The sequence below is a fragment of the Coturnix japonica genome, chromosome 10 (genome assembly GCF_054131305.1).
Source record: "Coturnix japonica strain WE chromosome 10, WE-NBRP24, whole genome shotgun sequence".
Classification (NCBI taxonomy): Eukaryota; Metazoa; Chordata; class Aves; order Galliformes; family Phasianidae; genus Coturnix; species Coturnix japonica.
The window spans coordinates 26,392,770-26,416,759 of record NC_140672.1 but is presented as its reverse complement, the minus strand read 5'-3'; the positions used below and the strand labels follow the sequence as shown (position 1 = coordinate 26,416,759).

General features: G+C 50.5%; 1 protein-coding gene across 2 annotated transcripts; it reads right to left on the bottom strand.

Moving 5' to 3' along the window:
- Positions 1-15,190: 15,190 nt before the first annotated feature.
- On the bottom strand, positions 15,191-22,581 carry LOC146759541 (hydroxysteroid dehydrogenase-like protein 2). 2 transcript variants are annotated; one of them, XM_085510743.1, is made up of 7 exons: positions 22,303-22,581; positions 20,036-20,134; positions 18,166-18,360; positions 17,593-17,682; positions 16,564-16,710; positions 15,878-16,006; positions 15,191-15,501 (listed from the first exon to the last, which is right to left on the bottom strand). In XM_085510743.1, exons 1-4 carry the CDS (start codon positions 22,331-22,333, stop codon positions 17,624-17,626), a joined length of 384 nt encoding a protein of 127 aa, XP_085366869.1. In that variant the 5' UTR covers positions 22,334-22,581; the 3' UTR covers positions 15,191-15,501; positions 15,878-16,006; positions 16,564-16,710; positions 17,593-17,623. The 2 variants fall into 2 exon arrangements, 1 of the variants encoding a protein (XP_085366869.1); XR_014932451.1 differs by lacking the exons at positions 18,166-18,360; positions 20,036-20,134 and having other exon boundaries at positions 22,303-22,457.
- Positions 22,582-23,990: the final 1,409 nt, after the last annotated feature.

Sequence of the window (23,990 nt, the reverse complement as noted above, 5' to 3'; positions counted from 1 at the left end):
GGTAGATATGGCTCATATCAATGGAGCAGGAGATGCTGTGGGGCAGATCTATGGGGCAGAAGCTGCTGTCGGGTATATTTGAGTCAGATGTATGGGGCAGGAGCTGCTGTGGGGAGATATGAATCTGATCTATGGGGCAGTATCTGCGGTGGGGCTGATGTGGGTCAGGAGCTGATGTGGGGCTGATATGGGTCAGATCTATGGGGAAGGAGCTGCTGTGGGGCAGATGTGGGTCAGATCTATGGGGCAGGAGCGGCTGTGGGTCAGATCTATAGGACAGGAGCTGCTGTGGGGCTGATGTGCGTCAGATCTATAGGACAGGAGCTGCAGTGGGGCTTATGTGGGTCAGATCTATGGGGCAGGAGCTGCTGTGGGGCAGATCTATGGGACTGGAGCTGCTGTGGGGCACAAGTGAGTCAGATCAATGGGGCAGGAGCTGCTGTGGGGCACACGTGGATCAGATCTATGGGGCAGGAGCTGCTGTGGGGCTGAAGTGGGTCAGATCTATGGGGCAGGAGCTGCTGTAGGACTGATTGGGGTCAGATCTATGGGGCAGGAGCTACTGTGGGGTAGATGTGGGTCTGATCTATGGGGCAGGAGCTGCTGTGTGGCTGATGTGGGTCAGATCTATGGGGCAGGAGCTGCTGTAGGACTGATTGGGGTCAGATCTATGGGGCAGGAGCTGCTGTGGGGTAGATGTGGGTCTGATCTATGGGGCAGGAGCTGCTGTGTGGCTGATGTGGGTCAGATCTATGGGGCAGGAGCTGCTGTGGAGATGATTTGGTTCAGAACTATGGGTCAGGAACTGCTATGTGACAGATGTGGGTGAGAGATTTTGAACAGGAGCTGCTGTGGGGCTTAAGTGGGTCAGATCTATAGGGCAGGAGCTCATGTGGGGCAGATGTGGGTCAGATCTATGGAAAGGAGCTACTGTGGGTCTGATGAGGGTCAGATCTATGGTGCAGGAGCTGCTGTGGGGCAGACGTGGGTCAGATCTACGGGGCAGGAGCTCCTGTGCGTAAGATCTATGGGGCAGGAACTTCTGTGGGGCTGATGTGGGTCAGATCTATGTGGCAGGAGCTGCTGTGGGGCAGTAGTGGGGCAGATCTATGGGGCAGGAGCTGCTGTGGAGATGATTTGGGTCAGATCTATGGGGCAGGAGCTGCTGTGGGGCAGATCTATGCGGCAAGAACTCCTGTGGGGCTGATGAGGGTCAGATCGATGGGGCAGGAGCTGCTGTGGGGGCTGACGTGGGTCTGATCTATGGGGCGGGAGATGCTGTGGGGCAGACGTGGGTCAGACCTATGGGGCAGGAGCTGCTTTGGGGCATATGTGGATCAGATCTATGGGGTAGGAGCTGCTGTGGGTGAAATATGGGTCAGAACTATGGGGCAGGAGCTGCTTTGGGGCAGATGTGTGTCAGATCTATGGGGCAGAAGCTGCTGTGGGGCAAGTGTGGGTTAGATCTTTGGGGCAGGATCTGCTGCGGGTCAGATCTATGGGGCAGGATCTCCTGTGGGGCACATGTGGGTCAGATCTATAGTGCAGGAGTTGCTGTGCGTCTGATGTCGGTCAGATCTATGTGGCATGAGCTGCTGTTTGGATGCTGAGGGCCCGATCTATGGGGCTGGAGCTTCTGTGGGGCAGATATGGGTCATATCTATGGGGCAGGAGCTGCTGTGGGTCAGATCTATGGGGCAGGAGCTGCTGTCGGGCAGTTGTGGGTCAGATCTATGAGGCAGGAGCTGCTGTGGGGCAGATGTAGGTCAGATCTATGGGGCAGGAGCTGCTCTGGGGCACATGTGGGTCAGATCTATGGGGCAGGAGCTGCTGTGGTGCATATGTTAGTCAGTTGTATGGGGCAGGAGCTGCTGTGGGGAGATGTGGGTCAGATCTATGGGGCAGGAGCTGGTGTGGGGCACATGTGAGTGAGACATGGGGCAGGAGCTGCTGTGGGGCAGATCTATGGGGCAGGAGCTGCTGTTGGTCAGATCTATAGCTCAGTGGCTGCTCTGGGGCTGATGAGGGTCAGATCTATGGGGCAGGAGTTGCTGTGGGTCAGATCTGTGGGTCAGATCTATGGGGCAGGAGCTTCTGTGGGGCTGATGTGGGTCAGATCTATTGGGCAGGAGCTGCTGTGGGGCAGATGTGGGTCAGATCTATGGGGCAGGAGCTGCTGTGGGTCAGATCTATGGGGCAGGAGCTGCTGTTGGGCAGATGTTGTTCAGATCTATGGGGTAGGAGCTGCTGTTTGGCTGATGTGGGTCAGATCTATGGGGCAGGAGCTGCTGTGGGGCAGATCTATGGGACTGGAGCTGCTGTGGGGCACAAGTGAGTCAGATCAATGGGGCAGGAGCTGCTGTGGGGCACACGTGGATCAGATCTATGGGGCAGGAGCTGCTGTGGGGCTGAAGTGGGTCAGATCTATGGGGCAGGAGCTGCTGTAGGACTGATTGGGGTCAGATCTATGGGGCAGGAGCTACTGTGGGGTAGATGTGGGTCTGATCTATGGGGCAGGAGCTGCTGTGTGGCTGATGTGGGTCAGATCTATGGGGCAGGAGCTGCTGTAGGACTGATTGGGGTCAGATCTATGGGGCAGGAGCTGCTGTGGGGTAGATGTGGGTCTGATCTATGGGGCAGGAGCTGCTGTGTGGCTGATGTGGGTCAGATCTATGGGGCAGGAGCTGCTGTGGAGATGATTTGGTTCAGAACTATGGGTCAGGAACTGCTATGTGACAGATGTGGGTGAGAGATTTTGAACAGGAGCTGCTGTGGGGCTTAAGTGGGTCAGATCTATAGGGCAGGAGCTCATGTGGGGCAGATGTGGGTCAGATCTATGGAAAGGAGCTACTGTGGGTCTGATGAGGGTCAGATCTATGGTGCAGGAGCTGCTGTGGGGCAGACGTGGGTCAGATCTACGGGGCAGGAGCTCCTGTGCGTAAGATCTATGGGGCAGGAACTTCTGTGGGGCTGATGTGGGTCAGATCTATGTGGCAGGAGCTGCTGTGGGGCAGTAGTGGGGCAGATCTATGGGGCAGGAGCTGCTGTGGAGATGATTTGGGTCAGATCTATGGGGCAGGAGCTGCTGTGGGGCAGATCTATGCGGCAGGAACTCCTGTGGGGCTGATGAGGGTCAGATCGATGGGGCAGGAGCTGCTGTGGGGGCTGACGTGGGTCTGATCTATGGGGCGGGAGATGCTGTGGGGCAGACGTGGGTCAGACCTATGGGGCAGGAGCTGCTTTGGGGCATATGTGGATCAGATCTATGGGGTAGGAGCTGCTGTGGGTGAAATATGGGTCAGAACTATGGGGCAGGAGCTGCTTTGGGGCAGATGTGTGTCAGATCTATGTGGCTGAAGCTGCTGTGGGGCAGGTGTGGGTTAGATCTTTGGGGCAGGATCTGCTGCGGGTCAGATCTATGGGGCAGGATCTCCTGTGGGGCACATGTGGGTCAGATCTATAGTGCAGGAGTTGCTGTGCGTCTGATGTCGGTCAGATCTATGTGGCATGAGCTGCTGTTTGGATGCTGAGGGCCCGATCTATGGGGCTGGAGCTTCTGTGGGGCAGATATGGGTCATATCTATGGGGCAGGAGCTGCTGTGGGTCAGATCTATGGGGCAGGAGCTGCTGTCGGGCAGTTGTGGGTCAGATCTATGAGGCAGGAGCTGCTGTGGGGCAAATGTAGGTCAGATCTATGGGGCAGGAGCTGCTCTGGGGCACATGTGGGTCAGATCTATGGGGCAGGAGCTGCTGTGGTGCATATGTTAGTCAGTTGTATGGGGCAGGAGCTGCTGTGGGGAGATGTGGGTCAGATCTATGGGGCAGGAGCTGGTGTGGGGCACATGTGAGTGAGACATGGGGCAGGAGCTGCTGTGGGGCAGATCTATGGGGCAGGAGCTGCTGTTGGTCAGATCTATAGCTCAGTGGCTGCTCTGGGGCTGATGAGGGTCAGATCTATGGGGCAGGAGTTGCTGTGGGTCAGATCTTTGGGTCAGATCTATGGGGCAGGAGCTTCTGTGGGGCTGATGTGGGTCAGATCTATTGGGCAGGAGCTGCTGTGGGGCAGATGTGGGTCAGATCTATGGGGCAGGAGCTGCTGTGGGTCAGATCTATGGGGCAGGAGCTGCTGTTGGGCAGATGTTGTTCAGATCTATGGGGTAGGAGCTGCTGTTTGGCTGATGTGGGTCAGATCTATGGGGCAGGAGCTGATGTGGGGCAGATCTATGGGACTGGAGCTGCTGTGGGGCACAAGTGAGTCAGATCTATGGGGCAGGAGCTGCTGTGGGGCACACGTGGATCAGATCTATGGGGCAGGAGCTGCTGTGGGGCTGAAGTGGGTCAGATCTATGGGGCAGGAGCTGCTGTAGGACCGATTGGGGTCAGATCTATGGGGCAGGAGCTGCTGTGGGGTAGATGTGGGTCTGATCTATGGGGCAGGAGCTGCTGTGTGGCTGATGTGGGTCAGATCTATGGGGCAGGAGCTGCTGTGGAGATGATTTGGTTCAGAACTATGGGTCAGGAACTGCTATGTGACAGATGTGGGTGAGAGATTTTGAACAGGAGCTGCTGTGGGGCTTAAGTGGGTCAGATCTATAGGGCAGGAGCTCATGTGGGGCAGATGTGGGTCAGATCTATGGAAAGGAGCTACTGTGGGTCTGATGAGGGTCAGATCTATGGTGCAGGAGCTGCTGTGGGGCAGACGTGGGTCAGATCTACGGGGCAGGAGCTCCTGTGCGTAAGATCTATGGGGCAGGAACTTCTGTGGGGCTGATGTGGGTCAGATCTATGTGGCAGGAGCTGCTGTGGGGCAGTAGTGGGGCAGATCTATGGGGCAGGAGCTGCTGTGGAGATGATTTGGGTCAGATCTATGGGGCAGGAGCTGCTGTGGGGCAGATCTATGCGGCAGGAACTCCTGTGGGGCTGATGAGGGTCAGATCGATGGGGCAGGAGCTGCTGTGGGGGCTGACGTGGGTCTGATCTATGGGGCGGGAGATGCTGTGGGGCAGACGTGGGTCAGACCTATGGGGCAGGAGCTGCTTTGGGGCATATGTGGATCAGATCTATGGGGTAGGAGCTGCTGTGGGTGAAATATGGGTCAGAACTATGGGGCAGGAGCTGCTTTGGGGCAGATGTGTGTCAGATCTATGTGGCTGAAGCTGCTGTGGGGCAGGTGTGGGTTAGATCTTTGGGGCAGGATCTGCTGCGGGTCAGATCTATGGGGCAGGATCTCCTGTGGGGCACATGTGGGTCAGATCTATAGTGCAGGAGTTGCTGTGCGTCTGATGTCGGTCAGATCTATGTGGCATGAGCTGCTGTTTGGATGCTGAGGGCCCGATCTATGGGGCTGGAGCTTCTGTGGGGCAGATATGGGTCATATCTATGGGGCAGGAGCTGCTGTGGGTCAGATCTATGGGGCAGGAGCTGCTGTCGGGCAGTTGTGGGTCAGATCTATGAGGCAGGAGCTGCTGTGGGGCAGATGTAGGTCAGATCTATGGGGCAGGAGCTGCTCTGGGGCACATGTGGGTCAGATCTATGGGGCAGGAGCTGCTGTGGTGCATATGTTAGTCAGTTGTATGGGGCAGGAGCTGCTGTGGGGAGATGTGGGTCAGATCTATGGGGCAGGAGCTGGTGTGGGGCACATGTGAGTGAGACATGGGGCAGGAGCTGCTGTGGGGCAGATCTATGGGGCAGGAGCTGCTGTTGGTCAGATCTATAGCTCAGTGGCTGCTCTGGGGCTGATGAGGGTCAGATCTATGGGGCAGGAGTTGCTGTGGGTCAGATCTTTGGGTCAGATCTATGGGGCAGGAGCTTCTGTGGGGCTGATGTGGGTCAGATCTATTGGGCAGGAGCTGCTGTGGGGCAGATGTGGGTCAGATCTATGGGGCAGGAGCTGCTGTGGGTCAGATCTATGGGGCAGGAGCTGCTGTTGGGCAGATGTTGTTCAGATCTATGGGGTAGGAGCTGCTGTTTGGCTGATGTGGGTCAGATCTATGGGGCAGGAGCTGCTGTGGGGCAGATCTATGGGACTGGAGCTGCTGTGGGGCACAAGTGAGTCAGATCAATGGGGCAGGAGCTGCTGTGGGGCACACGTGGATCAGATCTATGGGGCAGGAGCTGCTGTGGGGCTGAAGTGGGTCAGATCTATGGGGCAGGAGCTGCTGTAGGACTGATTGGGGTCAGATCTATGGGGCAGGAGCTACTGTGGGGTAGATGTGGGTCTGATCTATGGGGCAGGAGCTGCTGTGTGGCTGATGTGGGTCAGATCTATGGGGCAGGAGCTGCTGTAGGACTGATTGGGGTCAGATCTATGGGGCAGGAGCTGCTGTGGGGTAGATGTGGGTCTGATCTATGGGGCAGGAGCTGCTGTGTGGCTGATGTGGGTCAGATCTATGGGGCAGGAGCTGCTGTGGAGATGATTTGGTTCAGAACTATGGGTCAGGAACTGCTATGTGACAGATGTGGGTGAGAGATTTTGAACAGGAGCTGCTGTGGGGCTTAAGTGGGTCAGATCTATAGGGCAGGAGCTCATGTGGGGCAGATGTGGGTCAGATCTATGGAAAGGAGCTACTGTGGGTCTGATGAGGGTCAGATCTATGGTGCAGGAGCTGCTGTGGGGCAGACGTGGGTCAGATCTACGGGGCAGGAGCTCCTGTGCGTAAGATCTATGGGGCAGGAACTTCTGTGGGGCTGATGTGGGTCAGATCTATGTGGCAGGAGCTGCTGTGGGGCAGTAGTGGGGCAGATCTATGGGGCAGGAGCTGCTGTGGAGATGATTTGGGTCAGATCTATGGGGCAGGAGCTGCTGTGGGGCAGATCTATGCGGCAGGAACTCCTGTGGGGCTGATGAGGGTCAGATCGATGGGGCAGGAGCTGCTGTGGGGGCTGACGTGGGTCTGATCTATGGGGCGGGAGATGCTGTGGGGCAGACGTGGGTCAGACCTATGGGGCAGGAGCTGCTTTGGGGCATATGTGGATCAGATCTATGGGGTAGGAGCTGCTGTGGGTGAAATATGGGTCAGAACTATGGGGCAGGAGCTGCTTTGGGGCAGATGTGTGTCAGATCTATGTGGCTGAAGCTGCTGTGGGGCAGGTGTGGGTTAGATCTTTGGGGCAGGATCTGCTGCGGGTCAGATCTATGGGGCAGGATCTCCTGTGGGGCACATGTGGGTCAGATCTATAGTGCAGGAGTTGCTGTGCGTCTGATGTCGGTCAGATCTATGTGGCATGAGCTGCTGTTTGGATGCTGAGGGCCCGATCTATGGGGCTGGAGCTTCTGTGGGGCAGATATGGGTCATATCTATGGGGCAGGAGCTGCTGTGGGTCAGATCTATGGGGCAGGAGCTGCTGTCGGGCAGTTGTGGGTCAGATCTATGAGGCAGGAGCTGCTGTGGGGCAGATGTAGGTCAGATCTATGGGGCAGGAGCTGCTCTGGGGCACATGTGGGTCAGATCTATGGGGCAGGAGCTGCTGTGGTGCATATGTTAGTCAGTTGTATGGGGCAGGAGCTGCTGTGGGGAGATGTGGGTCAGATCTATGGGGCAGGAGCTGGTGTGGGGCACATGTGAGTGAGACATGGGGCAGGAGCTGCTGTGGGGCAGATCTATGGGGCAGGAGCTGCTGTTGGTCAGATCTATAGCTCAGTGGCTGCTCTGGGGCTGATGAGGGTCAGATCTATGGGGCAGGAGTTGCTGTGGGTCAGATCTTTGGGTCAGATCTATGGGGCAGGAGCTTCTGTGGGGCTGATGTGGGTCAGATCTATTGGGCAGGAGCTGCTGTGGGGCAGATGTGGGTCAGATCTATGGGGCAGGAGCTGCTGTGGGTCAGATCTATGGGGCAGGAGCTGCTGTTGGGCAGATGTTGTTCAGATCTATGGGGTAGGAGCTGCTGTTTGGCTGATGTGGGTCAGATCTATGGGGCAGGAGCTGATGTGGGGCAGATCTATGGGACTGGAGCTGCTGTGGGGCACAAGTGAGTCAGATCTATGGGGCAGGAGCTGCTGTGGGGCACACGTGGATCAGATCTATGGGGCAGGAGCTGCTGTGGGGCTGAAGTGGGTCAGATCTATGGGGCAGGAGCTGCTGTAGGACTGATTGGGGTCAGATCTATGGGGCAGGAGCTACTGTGGGGTAGATGTGGGTCTGATCTATGGGGCAGGAGCTGCTGTGTGGCTGATGTGGGTCAGATCTATGGGGCAGGAGCTGCTGTAGGACTGATTGGGGTCAGATCTATGGGGCAGGAGCTGCTGTGGGGTAGATGTGGGTCTGATCTATGGGGCAGGAGCTGCTGTGTGGCTGATGTGGGTCAGATCTATGGGGCAGGAGCTGCTGTGGAGATGATTTGGTTCAGAACTATGGGTCAGGAACTGCTATGTGACAGATGTGGGTGAGAGATTTTGAACAGGAGCTGCTGTGGGGCTTAAGTGGGTCAGATCTATAGGGCAGGAGCTCATGTGGGGCAGATGTGGGTCAGATCTATGGAAAGGAGCTACTGTGGGTCTGATGAGGGTCAGATCTATGGTGCAGGAGCTGCTGTGGGGCAGACGTGGGTCAGATCTACGGGGCAGGAGCTCCTGTGCGTAAGATCTATGGGGCAGGAACTTCTGTGGGGCTGATGTGGGTCAGATCTATGTGGCAGGAGCTGCTGTGGGGCAGTAGTGGGGCAGATCTATGGGGCAGGAGCTGCTGTGGAGATGATTTGGGTCAGATCTATGGGGCAGGAGCTGCTGTGGGGCAGATCTATGCGGCAGGAACTCCTGTGGGGCTGATGAGGGTCAGATCGATGGGGCAGGAGCTGCTGTGGGGGCTGACGTGGGTCTGATCTATGGGGCGGGAGATGCTGTGGGGCAGACGTGGGTCAGACCTATGGGGCAGGAGCTGCTTTGGGGCATATGTGGATCAGATCTATGGGGTAGGAGCTGCTGTGGGTGAAATATGGGTCAGAACTATGGGGCAGGAGCTGCTTTGGGGCAGATGTGTGTCAGATCTATGTGGCTGAAGCTGCTGTGGGGCAGGTGTGGGTTAGATCTTTGGGGCAGGATCTGCTGCGGGTCAGATCTATGGGGCAGGATCTCCTGTGGGGCACATGTGGGTCAGATCTATAGTGCAGGAGTTGCTGTGCGTCTGATGTCGGTCAGATCTATGTGGCATGAGCTGCTGTTTGGATGCTGAGGGCCCGATCTATGGGGCTGGAGCTTCTGTGGGGCAGATATGGGTCATATCTATGGGGCAGGAGCTGCTGTGGGTCAGATCTATGGGGCAGGAGCTGCTGTCGGGCAGTTGTGGGTCAGATCTATGAGGCAGGAGCTGCTGTGGGGCAGATGTAGGTCAGATCTATGGGGCAGGAGCTGCTCTGGGGCACATGTGGGTCAGATCTATGGGGCAGGAGCTGCTGTGGTGCATATGTTAGTCAGTTGTATGGGGCAGGAGCTGCTGTGGGGAGATGTGGGTCAGATCTATGGGGCAGGAGCTGGTGTGGGGCACATGTGAGTGAGACATGGGGCAGGAGCTGCTGTGGGGCAGATCTATGGGGCAGGAGCTGCTGTTGGTCAGATCTATAGCTCAGTGGCTGCTCTGGGGCTGATGAGGGTCAGATCTATGGGGCAGGAGTTGCTGTGGGTCAGATCTGTGGGTCAGATCTATGGGGCAGGAGCTTCTGTGGGGCTGATGTGGGTCAGATCTATTGGGCAGGAGCTGCTGTGGGGCAGATGTGGGTCAGATCTATGGGGCAGGAGCTGCTGTGGGTCAGATCTATGGGGCAGGAGCTGCTGTTGGGCAGATGTTGTTCAGATCTATGGGGTAGGAGCTGCTGTTTGGCTGATGTGGGTCAGATCTATGGGGCAGGAACTTCTGTGGGGCAGAAATGTTTCACATCTATGGGGCAGGAGCTGCTGTGGTTCTGATCTATGGGGCAGTAGTTGCTTTAGGGCAGATGTGGGTCAGATCTATCGGGCAGGAGCTACTGTGGGGCAGATGTGGGTCAGATCTATGGGGCAGGAGCTGCTGTGGGTCAGATCTATGGGGCAGGAGTTGCTTTGGGGCAGATATGGGTCACATCTATGGGGCAGGAGCTGCTGTGGGTGAGATCTATGGGGCAGGAGCTGCTGTGGGTCAGATGTGGGTGAGATCTATGGGGCAGGAGATGCTGTGGGGCAGATCTATGGGACAGGAGCTGCCCTGGGGCACATGTGGGTCAGATCTATGGGGAGGAGCTGCTGTGGGGTAGATGTGGGTCGGATCTATTGGGCTGTAGCTGCTGTGGGTCTGGTGGGGGTTAGATCAATTGGGCAGGATCTGCTGTGCGTCAGATCTATGGGGCAGGAGATGCAGTGGGGCAGATGTGGGTCACATCTATGGGGCAGGAGTAGCTGTGGGGGTGATGTGGGTCAGATCTATGGGGTAGGAGCTGCTGTGGGGCAGATATGTGTATGATCTATGGGGCAGGAGCTGCTGTGTGGCTGATGTGGGTCAGATCTATGGGGCAGGAGATGCTGTGGGGCTGCTGTGGGTCAGATCTATGGGGCAGTTGTTGCTGTGGGGCAGTCGTTGGTCAGATCTATGGGAGAGGAGCTGCTGTCGTGCTGATGTGGGTCAGATCAATTTGGCAGGAGCTGCTGTGTGTCAGATGTGGGTCAGATCTATGGGGCAGGTGCTGCTGTGGGGCTAATGTTGGTCTGATCTATGGGGCAGGAGCTGCTGTGGGGAAGATGTGGGTCAGATCTATGGGGCAGGAGCTGCTGTGTGGCTCATGTGGGTCAGATCTATGGGGCAGCAGCTGCTGTGGGGCAGATCTGTGGGACAGGAGCTGCTCTGGGGTAGATATGGGTTGGATCTATGGGGCTGGAGCTGCTGTGTGGCTGATAGGGGTTAGATCACAGAATCACAGAATCACAGAATGACCCAGGTTGGAAGGGACCTCATGGATCATGAAGAACAAACACCCCTGCCTGGCAGGGCCACCAAACATACACCTTTACTAGATCAGGTTGCCCAGGGCCCTGTCCAACCTGGCCCTCAACACCCCCAAGGACGGGGCATCCACAACCTCCCTGGGCAGCCTGTTCCAGTGCCTAACCACTCTCCTAGTAAACAACTTTCCCCCTAACATCCAACCTAAATCTTCCTTCTTTCAACTTAAATCAGTTTCCCCTAGTCAAGCTATTATCAGCCCTTTCCAAAAGTTTACTCCCCTCCTGGCAGTAAGTTCCCTTCAGGTATTGAAAGGCTGCAATGAGGTCACCCCGCAACCTTCTCTTCTCCAGGCTGAACAAACCCAACTCCCTCAGCCTGTCCTCATAGGGGAGGTGCTCCAGCCCCCTGATCATCTTCCTGTCCCTCCTCTGGACCCTTTCCAAAATCTCCATGTCTTTCTTGTAGTGAGGGCTCCACACCTGGACACGGTACAACAGATGGGGCCTCACAAGAGCAGAGTAGAGAGGGACAATCACCTCCCTATCCCTGCTGACCACCCCTCTCCTGATGGAGCCCAGGATCCCATTTGCTTTCTGAGCTGCCAGAGCGCACTGCTGGCTCATGTTAAGTTTCTCATCCATCAGGACCCCCAGGTCCTTCTCTGCCGAGCTGCTCTCAAGGACCACTCCTCCCAGCCTGTACAGGTGCCTGGGGTTCTTCCAACCTAAGTGCAAAACCTTGCACTTTGCCGTGTTGAACCTCATTAGGTTCACTCAGGCCCACCTTTCAAGCCTGTCAAGGTCCCTCTGAATGGCATTCCTTCAACTGCACCACTCAGCTTAGTGTCATCATGCACACACACCCATGTGGACAAATTCTGTATAATCATCTCCTCACTCTGGTGATAAAATCTCCCCGAAGAAGGATCCTGCAGCTCCACCATGGCACCTTCTAACTGAGGAAGAGGACCTTTGGTGAAGAAAAGAGCACTTGGGCAGTATGAGTCTCCAAGCACATGTGCTTCGTGTCTCCAGGCTGCTGCTGAGACCCAAAGGTGCTGTAAATCCATATAACTACCTTCACTTTTGCAGTATGACTGAATTAGGCACAGAAATATGGATAAAAGAGGCATTAAAATCAGAGCAGTTGGCCTTCAAGGCACACAGCTTTCAAAATGGCTTGGAGAGCAGAGCAAACTCTTTGCAAGTAACTATTACCACACAGTTCCATTTGGCTAAGTCAAAACATGTGCATTCTATTCGAGTATGATGATCTTTACATGCAGTTTATAACTGTAAAAAGGTATGTTTCAACTTGGGGAGAGGGGAGCTGTGGTGAGAGCCATGGGTTGGAATCCTTCAGGGCCAGCATGCTTATCTGTGAGTCTGAGGGAGACGCCTCCAGGCCAAAGCAGGTGCTACAGAGAGAAAGGTTTGACACAAATGGTTTTATTTGACTGCTAGAGACAAATGAGTAGGAAGAAGCTATGATTTCTTTGCTGACTGCTGGTAAATCAGAACTGCAGACTGTAGGAGAGCTTAAAGGAGCAGTCGTAGGAGTGTGAATGAATGCTCTCTGTTCTGCACTAGGATGGATGTGTGACCAGCATGACATACCAATCTTCCACTCCCAAATCATGCTTTCCTGGAGGGCCTTCAAAACACTCTCACTGAGCCAAAAAAGACACTTTCTGGGCAGGGAAGGTCCCCAGAATGCCCATAGCCCCACCTGAGCACCTGACACTGGCACTCTGTGCCTGCCTCACTGAGCCTCTTTGTATTTTCACCTCTGCCCAGCATCATGTAGAAGGGCTGCCAAGGGCTGTGTGCCTGCGTGCTCCCCTGTGACAGCATTGTGTTGTAGGTGCCAACAAAGGGAAAGCACGGACAGTGCAAAGTAGCTGATAATTGCATTAAATGGGACTGTTTTGGCAGCACTTTGATTGTGTGCTGAACATACTTACACGGATCTTCATTAATTTAGGGGCTGAAGAGAGGCTGCAGCTCATTGCACAACATTCAGAGGTTCCCTCCCACATGCAAACGCATCTTTTGAAAAGCCAAGCCTTGATCTCGTTTGAGGTACCTTAGAAAATTTAACTGCAGTGGATCTGCTGAAGCTGAATTATTTGTGGAGAGAACATATTACATGTCTTCCCTTAGATCTAGTCACTAGTTATCTCACATGTGCTGTTGTATTAGACAGAAAAAGCACAAAATGGTGTACTTCCTCTTGTTCCAAAGGAAGTGACAGTCGTTATTCTTTCCAGGAAATCTAATTGCATCAATTGTTTCTCACACAATACTCACAATTAAGGTTTCCAAAAGAACAGCTAAACTATAAAGCAGAGGGGAGCTGTTATTCACAGGTGTTGGATTAGATCTAATTTATGAGTGTAGCAGAAGCTACTTAGATGCGGGTGCTTAAAGCACATTCCTTCCTCCTATATTCTGAAAGAATACTTAGACCACTCAAGGATATTTCAATACCCTGAGCTTTTCCTGGAAATGCTTGAATATGGCGTAGGCAAACAAGAGATAAAGGAGAATCTTATAGCACAGGCAGATGACTAATGATGGTGCAAGCCATAAAAAAACACAGGACTACTAACAAGGGAATGGAGATCAGCTGAGTAACCAAAAGAACAGGGTTTCAAATATTCATTTTTACACAAATGCAATTGTGATAGAGTAGGTGCATTATTCCGAGGGAAGGCAGAAAGTGAGATAGAGTAAAAGCTCTGCACTGTGCTGGTCACAGCACATTCAGCATTTTGCAAGCAGCTCCCAGCTGCATAGAATTGAGCAACACACCCATGAGCAGCCCACAGCACTGGAGGTGCTGCTGCCCTGCTGTCACCTACAGGTTGTGCTTAACAGTACTACTATATGTGAATACTTATGCTGCAGCTCTCTCCAGCTCCTCCAGATCTGAGCAAGACTGGATCAAAGAAGGGTAAGGTGCCCTGTTTTTTGAGGCAGCAAGGTTTTTTATTCATAGGGGAAAAGAGGTGTAGTCCAACATGAACATGTGCCTCTAAAATCTTTGTCAGTCTTCAAGGGAGGGAGCTGGAATTTCATCTGATTAATTTTTCCCCACTCTCAGTTCTCAGGAGGGTCACCGGCTGAGGAACTGGCAAAACTCTTTTCCCATTTTTTTTTCAACCTTTACCTTTTGTCAGCTCACTCTGCATCTTCTAGATCCCAGCCACCCCCAGTTTCCAAACACACCACCTTCTCACCCATCCTCTGCTCATACATGAGGTACCGCCAGCTGATGTTTATTCAGCTCAGAGAACAGCAGCGTATCTAACGGTCTTTAGTTATTAACACAAAAATCTTACCATGTGCTCACACCAAGACAATCTGGTACCATCACCCTTTCAGGTCATGCAGCAAAGCACTTGTTTGACTGCTTTTGAAAGATTCTTTTTCTTGCACTATCCCCTCAATACTCTTCATGTTATCTAGATGAGAACAAGCCACATCTGCTTACATCTCCTTCCAGATGTAACAGCCCTGGCAATCCTAAGGCATACTTCCTGATTGCACTGCTGCAACCAGCATTACACATACAGTATTGCATAATGTAGCCAAGTGTGGGAACAACCACACAGCCACAGGCAAGCTGTCACCTCAAAAGGAAAGTTCGTTCATGTTTTTCATGGCGCTGGGACTGCAGAGTGCATAAGTGAATTCAACATTCTCTGTATTATTACCAGAATTCAGCAGGGATGGAACCTTTACAGCACAAATAATTTTGTTTGAGCACAGGCTTTGAAGACTATAAACTATTTGACCATTGCACGAGTTAGAAAATAAATTCTAAGTCTTGAAATACTCTCCACATACTTAGGAGTAAAATGCCCTACATTTTGAGCAGTTCTGTTGGCAACACTGTGAGGTTGCTACCTCTGGCTTTGCACGTGCTCTTGAACCAGGAGGAGGATCTGTGCTCTTGTCCCCTTAGAGAGCATTTGTGCTTTTTCTCATGAGTTTCCATTCTTTCCATGCTAAAGAGGGAAGGTGATGTGCCTGTAAACATGTTGTAGTTTAAACCTTCTGGTGCTGCACGCAGGTGCTGTGGGAGGGATTACCTTGTTTGTGGCAGTCTGGGCTGGGGGTGTGTTTGTGTGAAGATCTGCAAGGTGATATTTGCTCCTCCCAGACTTCTTATGGGACATGCACGCATGCAAGCAAATATGTAAAAGAAAACCCACTTCAGGTGTGTTGCATTGCTCCAAAGGAGTGTAAGAAAGGAAAACACCAGTTACATAATAGAAGTATTCTCAAGAAGGAATTGTTTAATCACAAACACCTTTCAGTCTTAATAAAACTAAATTAGATCTTCTCTAACAGATCAGCATTTTATCCACAGTTGTTATACACACAAAAAAAGAGAAAAAAGTAGATTATCGTTTTAAAATGTAGCATTGCTATTATAAAAGAAAGGCTGGATGTTCTGCTGGTACAGCTTCTCCCTCACAGTTTAGCATTAAACTGTGTCAGCATCTTCTCTAGCTTCAATGCTAGTGCCATGTTACCTTTAATCCTTAATTTTCCTGACATGAAGGCCATGGTTGGCTTTAGTTTACCTAGAAAGAAGACACAGAATCATCAGGAAAAGGAAAGGAACTGGAGATTGCGATATCATATAGTAGTTACTTTGCTACCAAGTTCTACTGTAAAAGCATCAGAAAAGAGGTTCAACAGATTGACTGGATGCTTTCTGAAGCTACGCTCTGAAAAGTTCAATAGCTACTGAACAAAGCAGTAGATATTTTTATTATAAAATCATGGACTCACAGAGTGACTTACGTTGGAAGGGAATTTAAAGGCCATGCACTTCCAGCTACAGCTCATCCAATTCCAAGACCACAAAGAGAGGTGAGCCTGTCAGCTCATCCATCAGCAAGATGTTTCCTGCCACCAGTAGCTGCCTCAGTTCTGCCAAACCCGTTTGTTACTCACCAGTGAAAATCTTCACAAAGTCGCCACTTGACATGCTCATCACAACATCAGCTGCTGCAGGAGGCTTCCCAAACCCAGCACTCCCACTGCTGGTTTTCAGGTCAAGGTACCAAGTGCCTCCTTCATCACCTGAGTGGAACAGGGAGAACCTGTGGCAGCACCACAAGGACTGATGTGCCCTGCCCTTTGCTACCCCCGCCTGCTTTTCTCTCCCATCTTCGTGCTAGACGTGCTGGAGGTGCTGTGCCAGAAGCTGCCCCGCGCTCTCTGTGCAGACAAGGTCAGCCCCAGCAGATGCCCCACAGTGCCACAGTGTCAGGGGACAAGGCAGTGGCTGCTGGTGGAGCTGGAGGCAGCAGGGGTTTGGAACAGAACTACCATGCTGACCCTGTGCAGCACGGCCAGCAGGGTGACACAGCAGAAATGAAACACCACGAAAACACACCACAGTCCCCAAAAGAGCAGCACATGCTGCTGATGCAGAAAGCATCTCCCTGTGACAACAGCAGCAGGGTAAATCCCACATGTGCTGAAGTTGGCTCTGAAAGGCAGCATCTTATAGAGCACACCCAAAGATGTCCCTGTTCCTAGACCAGTTATAAAAGACAAGTATTTACATGTGAAAATACAGACTGACTCTTGCTAGAAAAGTGAGCATTTGAGAATTTTACAAGTGATGGTCTTACCTGACAATTCAAACTGAAAGACGCCCTGCGTGGATTTCACTATTTCTTTATTGAGTTCTCCCTGAATAACTCTGAATGTTTCTGCAACAGGCCCCGCTGAAGCTGATTCTTTATTAAGCTTGGCTCTACCTGATGCCTGTGAAGCACCTAAAAGAAACAGATGGATTCTCTGTAAAATGCTGGAACGCTCTATCTCACTTATCTTTCTAAGAATATATATGTTTTCAGCAGTTCTTCTGCAAAAGCTTCTAAGGTGTGAATCAATTCACTACTTTAATCAGCAACTTTCTACACTGCAGTGAATGTGCTCATTTAACATTAAGAAAGAGCATTTGCAATTTATAAGGCATGTAATGCTTAGCAGCCCCTAAAAGCCATGCAGAAGGTCAGTGTATCAGGAAATAATTATTCTACTCAGTGAATTGCTACTGTGTTGGAGATCTGGGCAGTTGGCAGTATCAGTTCCTGGCAGAAAAGTCTAAGTGCGCACTCACAAATAGTATTTTCAAGGGAACTGGGTTCTTTTCAAACTTAGCCTCTTTCTTTCCTATATTTGTTTTGGCACTCCTATAAAACATATTCAGTATTCGTATTTGCCCTCCAATAGAAACATCACTATTCTGAAAAAGTGAACCTGATGCTTTTGTAAAAAAACAACTTCTCTATTTCATCTTGTAGTCATTCACATCATGTACGACTGTGAGAACTTCATGTAGGAATAGAAGCTTCTCAAGTTCTCACACTGCAAGAAAGATGTAACACTCCTGCAAAATATGCTGATTGCTTGTGATTTTTTTACAGCAATATTTACTCATAATCTTCATACCACTTAACTCTGGTGGTAAAAAGCAAAAAGGTTGTTCAAAACAAGGTGCTGATTATGAACTGTGAAAGTTGCAGACACTAAAGTCACTTCCATAAATCAAACAGCCCAAATACAAGAGATTTTGCCACATAGCTTGAATGTAGTCCAAAAGTAACTTGAAATAGAGGAGGCATTCATTATCATCACAAATAATCGACATGTACATGCAGAGGTTGCCCTTCCACGGCCTTCTGATTATGTGGCTGTCATGTCAGTTTCAGCATCCAAGAAGAAGTCAGGCATCAGGGGGTGACCTAAAGGGGAGTTGAACAATAACAGTAAGCCCAAGTAAGGGTGAACAGCACAAACAGGAATCCATTCTGAAGGCAACAGCACCTCAATTTACCAGTAAATGAACTACAGGTTGAAAGAAGACGAGGTGACATGTTTAGGTTCTGGTACATTTAAAATCAGACCCAGAAGCCTCTTACAAATTCAGTCAGAAACATCTGAAGATGAAGAAACACTATCTCACTATTTGGTAAATAGTAATACATGCGCTTGTGGTGCAGGTCTATTTTCTTTTTGCTAATGGGTTTAAAATATATATATATATATATTTTAGTATATATAGGCATTGATTATTAGAGCCTCAGTGGACTATTATGTGCTTTCCCAGAATCCACATTCTCAAACGTGAGGCAAAGCATCTTTTGACTGAGTCAAAGGAATATATCCATATTCCCCATATGGCCTTCCTTCCTTCGCAAACTTCTCATTTTAAAGATCTCTTTTACCTGGTGCAATTGCATAGACATCAAAATCCTTAACGCCTTCTTCTCTCAGTAGAACTTCATCAATAATGAAGTATCCAGTGAAAGTTTTCGGCTTTGTTAAAATGCAATATGCAGCATCTGCAATTATGTCAGTTTTTCTGCACTGCTTCTCTATTCCGGATCCTCCCAGCATATCCATAGCAGCTGTATGTATGGCTGGAAAATTCAGAGGACAGGAAATTACAAGTTTAACACTAATGACATCACATACTCATCTCTTTGGCAAATGCATAAACTTTATTCTCCTCTCACATGAAAGTAATCATGAGAAGACTAAACTGTGAAATACCATCAACCAGCGAAGAATGGTCAACCAGCAAACAATCCTCAAAGTGTAAAGATTCCCTTACTTGAAAAGTATTAAAGGAACCAAAAGAGGAATAAAGGGAAGAACTCCTTGTAATATTCATATTATTCAATGCTTCTATCAATACTTTCCACACAAAGACTTCCTCTGGCTTTATTTAGGACATGAAAAACTAACAGGACAACTATCTTTCTCAAAGTGAATGTGCATCAGCAATTAACATTTTCTGCAGCCATTACCATACTGAAAATCTCAATTTTAGCCCCACAATAACTTGTGAGATAACAAAGTGACTCTAAGTTAAAGATGAGAAACCCAATAGCACAAACTCAAACTTTTCCTGGCTTATGCTCCTCTACTTTCACATTACAGCCAATTATTATTGTTCTAAATATAGCAAAACTATGGGCAAAGACTGATATGAAAAACCATCTACTGTCCTGCAATCTGCACATCCTTCCATCTATTTCATACAAAGTGCTGCTGGTTTTCCATTAATTCATACATACAGCATCTTCCACTTTGACCCTGCAGTACCTCTACTACTCATTCACACTCTTACATCCTTTTGGCAGGCTACCTCTTTCACTTTTAGTTAAATCGAGAGCTCATAACATCTCACTATCAGCGTATTTTCTTGTTTCAAGGAGCTGGATGAACCAATAGAACCATACTAGCACAGTGTTAATCTCCAGCATTGAAGCTGATCACATATATATGATGTTCTTTAAATTAAAAACTTTGTAATTGTAATGTAGATTCTACAGAAGTCACCTCTCTCACTCTCTAAAGTAGTTAACTTTTGTTTTGGCAGATAAAGATTTCAAAACAACATTTTTCTTCCTAGACTGAACATTACAAACTTTTATACTTCAGAACATGAACAGTTTTCATCAAGGAAACACCGATACATACAAATTTTGAAAGCTCACTTGCTGCTTCCAATGCTTTCAAGACACTGGTCTCTTTGTTCAGCAGCTACCAAACCTTCAACAGCAGCCCTGGTCCTCACTGACCCATGGACAATAAACTGGAGCTAGTATAAGATGGGCACACCAAGTTATTTTTCTGCTATGCAGCCCTTTAGTGTGCTGTGACTTGCAAGAAGTGTTGGATGGTTGTGTGAAGAAGCAATTGATTTCCCACTCAGCCAAAACTTTTTTTTTTTTTTACATCTACAGAGGTACATATCTTGTCAGCTTCATCTATTTCCTGGCAATCTAACTAGCTGGGGATTCTAAATATTGACATAAATGTCCAATACTACTCAGGGATGGTGTGCAAACCAAAGTTTGAGTCATGTTGAAAGGAGCAGTGACAAGACAGGAGAAAAAGCAGAATGTGCTCAGGCTGAAGGTAAGTTTAAGTGAAAACAGGAAGGCAACAGTGAGAACTAGGAAAGAAAGCCAATACCCACACAACATCTTTGATCACAAAAATATACACAGAAGTGCTCGGTGTTCTGAATCAGTCCTAAATAAGACCACCTGTATAGGACAAAACACAACAATTCAAAATAATCACCTGTTTTAGGCCATAAAGCATTGACAGCAACTTCTCCTTTAAATTCTTCTGCCATTCCCAAGACACACATGGACATGCCATATTTACAAATTGTGTAGGCTACAAAAAGCACACAAAAATCCCATATTTAGTAGGATACATATTTAGTCTACACATAGAATTTTACTTTTGAAGGATGTAAGTCACGGAAAAATCAACTTTCTGGGGTCAAAGCATCATCTTCCTAGAGTACAGAAACTCTCCCAGCTCCTACCACCCCCTTCAGATACAAACTGACCCTTTTACATGAGTATTGAATTGGGGAGGGAAAAAAAAAAGGAAAAAAGCACGTTGTAAATCCTTTTTGTATACTCTGAGAAGGGGATGTTGCAGAGAAGGAACATGGACCTGCAAGAGGAGTTTAACCATGTTCCAAGTGTTGAAGTTTAAAAGATAATCCACAGGTTTAAGATGAGCAACATATGTTCTAGCCCAAAGACGCAATTGGGGCCTCCTTCACTCCTCAAAGATAATTTCTATTTAAAAAGACAGCAATGAGCTTTATCGCTATCAAATCAAATGTGGAAGCATAGAGAAAAAAAGATTTTGCCTTCCTATCTCTATTGGGAATAGAAAACATGGTGTAGTATCAAGAAATCCTATGAAAAACTCTTAACTCTTACCTGCAGAACCTTCTTGGAAATATAAGCCTTTCACCACCACTGAAGACTTTTTGTACAATAATCCAAGGCTGCCCACAACAGAACTGCTGCATTCTCCAAAACAGAAAAGGAGTGACTTCTAAAAACAACAAAACCAACCAATTCTAACGTTTTGATACTCAGTGCAGCTCTCTGTAATTTAATTCTTTTGGCCCTCTGAACACAGAGGACCAGTAGCTCAACACGCTGTAAAGGCAAAGTCCAGGATCACAATCCTAATGCAGGGTGCCAAAGACAAGAGCCAAAAATCAGATTTTCAAAAATGACCATGATTTTCCTTAAGGCTTTCACAGTAAAACTCAGTTTGCAAGTAACTGCATTTAACCCAATAAATCCCCACAAGTCTGTCCAACCAACCCAGCAGGCTGACACAGCTGTGCAAACGACTTGTGACTGAGCCCCTGTGTACAAAGGTGTCACACAGAGTGGAAGCACCAGTGAGATAAAAAGGAACTGGGAATATTGCATGAGCATATCAGCACAGTGTGAGGAGAACCAAAGTTCACCTGCAGCTGAGACTTGCAAGGGAAGCCAGTGGCAACTTGCTTAGCTGCTATAATGTGGGTAGGAAGAGCATGAACAAGGGAAAGGCGTTGCTGAGTGGCATGGGTGATTCAGTGAGAGCAGACACTGGTAGTGCCTTGCTTAGGAACATGGTTTACCAGGACATGAGAAACTAGCCATAGATGAGAGGTAATCTTAGAACTTGGAAGGTTGGAAAAGACAATATAGTCCAACCTTCAACCCATCCCCACTATGGCCACTAAACCATGTCCTTCAGTGCCACATCTAAACCCTTCCTGAACATCACCAGGGATGGTGACTTCACCACTTCCCTGGGCAGCATGTTCCAATGCATCATCAATCTCAGTAGGTAAAATCAAGCCTGGTGAACCTGATTGACTTCTGTGATAGAATGAAAGGATTTGAGGCCAAAGTGATAACAGCTGACACCATTCACATTAGCAAGGCTTTCATTACCATCTCTCAAAATACTTTTGTATCCAAGTAAATACATAATAGTCTGGATGGTTGAACAGCCTAAGGGGTAAGAGAAATGTTAACTGGACAGGTTCAGGGAGTTAGAATCATGCAGGTGGGCTCCTTTTGCAGCAGGCACGGCTGCAACCAGGGCAGCCCACAGGCTGCACCGTGGGCGCTTTCTGCACTCGTACAGGATCTCATGACTACTGCTTGCAACACACAGGAACGAATAAGGTCAACGTATGTCCCCGTTCATTAGCAGCGCAGAAATAACACCGCAGCAGTCACTCAATTCAGATTCCACAGCACACCCACAGCCGCACTTTGCCCTCCGGACGTGCACACAGCTCGGCCCATGAGCAAACAGCACCGAGCGGGACTCCGGGTCCAACCCAGCCGCTCCGGGGCCACCGTGCCCGGCCGCGGCCTCCACCCCGCGTCCCATCGCCCTCAAGGGGCTGCGGAGCACGCGTCTGTCCCTCCGCCCGGCCCCGGCCCCGGCCCCAGCTCTGCCCCGGCAGCTCCTGTGGCTCGGAGCTCGCGGCCCCGCCAAAGGAAGGAGGAAAGCCCAGGTCGCCTTACCCAGTGTTGGGCAGCATGGCGGCACGGCCATGGGGCGGCTGTCGGCTCGGCACGGGACGCGCTCCCCGCTCACACCGCCCTCCGCGCAGCCGCGGCCCGGGGAGCCGGGCGGAGCCAGGGCCGAGCGGGGCGGGATGAGGGGCGGGTGATGGAAGTATCGGGATGAGTTCCCTGCGGGAGTACACCTCGTTCAACCAAGCCAAAGCCTTGCACGTTTTCACTGACAAAATTAAAATCGCATCTGAGATCTCGCCCTCAAGGAAAGGACTGAATGACCAAACTGAAGTGACAACTGAAACGATTTATTATTGAAACAACCTGTCCTTATAACTATCGGTCTATCCACTACCACCTCGGGCCACTATGCAGGCGCCGACATGACCCCACTGCAGGGCGCTCACTCGTCATCTTCATCACTGTCATCTTCATCGGTGCGCAGCCAGCAGCCTTCCTCTACCCAGACAGAGCTGGTGAAAGGTGGGCGCTGCGGGTCCTCCCAAGGCTCCCACTCCTCTGGCATCACCGTGACTTCATGCTGTATGTTCACCGTGAGCGATAAGGAGTGGAAAAGCAGGCCGGCCTCAGGAGCACGCTGCTCTTGCTCTCTTGGGCGCCAGGGAAGTTCCTGCAGTGCTGGGTTGCGTGGCAAGCTGTCTCCCATGTAAGATGAAGCGGTGAACGACAAGGAAGTAGAAATGTCTCCAGGGCTCCAGCCGCTGTTTGGTGGCAGCAGGGACGGGTCCAGAGGCTGGTTCATTCCCCAAGCTGCTGCAGCACGCATTGGCCGGCTGTGAGAGGCTCGAGCTCGGCGTCGGCTGCGGTTTCTCCTTCGGCGCTTGGGAGGCCGGGGTCCCCTGGCTGCAGCCGCCTGGGTGCCGGCTGCCGGACCCGCTGCCTGCAGGCAGCCCCTGCGGGAGCAGGAGCAGCAGCAGCAGCAGGAGCAGCAGCAGGGGCCCGTCTCGGCTCTCCTTCTCCGGGCAGATCTCGGCCTGCGCTGCTCGAGGAGCCGAGAGCTCTCTCCTCCGAAGTCTGGGTTCCAGTTGACGAGAGGCTGCAAAAGGCAAAGGAGAAGAGTCAGTTGTTATCACCTTGCGCTTGAAAGACAGCAAGGTACAGGAGATTTTCAATTGCTAAAGATGGACATGGGAGTGAGCAGCATCACGAGCCGATCCTTGACCACCTCTTGCAGGGTGGGAGCGTCTTTGCTCAGTCCAATTGAAGTTTGTCCTTGCAGACATTTCTGCGACAAAGCGGTTTTCGCTGTGCCACTCGGCAAGTGAAATCCTTCTGAACACCCTGGGGGTTCTGATGGGGTGTCATTGTGATGGCACGTGTTTGTGATGGGGGCTTCGGCCACTCCCAACATGGAGTCACAATGATCACCCCAAGGTGATGCCCAGCCCTTTTCACCAGAGCTGTGCTCTGTCCTTTCATCCCCATCTTGTCTCAATGCAGTGCTGCTTATAAATCAGATTATAAATCAGATATAATTCCATGGGCTTTTCTGAACTCTCATGATCTGCAAACAAGAAGAGAGCAAGAGTTTCTACTGCTTTGTCCAGTATTTAATGAAATGTTCATCTCTGATCTGTGGTTTCATCTCAGTTTAAAGCTGGTTCTTTTTTTGCCTGTTTAAATGTACAAAGTATTTGTTGAGCGAGGGTCAAATCGCAGCTTTTACAATGTTG

Coding starts and splice junctions, on each gene's coding strand:
- LOC146759541 (XM_085510743.1), bottom strand. CDS start 22,333: ATGGCCGTGCCGCCATGCTGCCCAACACTGG. Junction 20,135..22,302: donor GCCATGCTGCCCAACACTGG/GTAAGGCGACCT, acceptor TGCTTTTTGTAG/CCTACACAATTTGTAAATAT. Junction 18,361..20,035: donor TGCTTTATGGCCTAAAACAG/GTGATTATTTTG, acceptor TGAATTTTCCAG/CCATACATACAGCTGCTATG.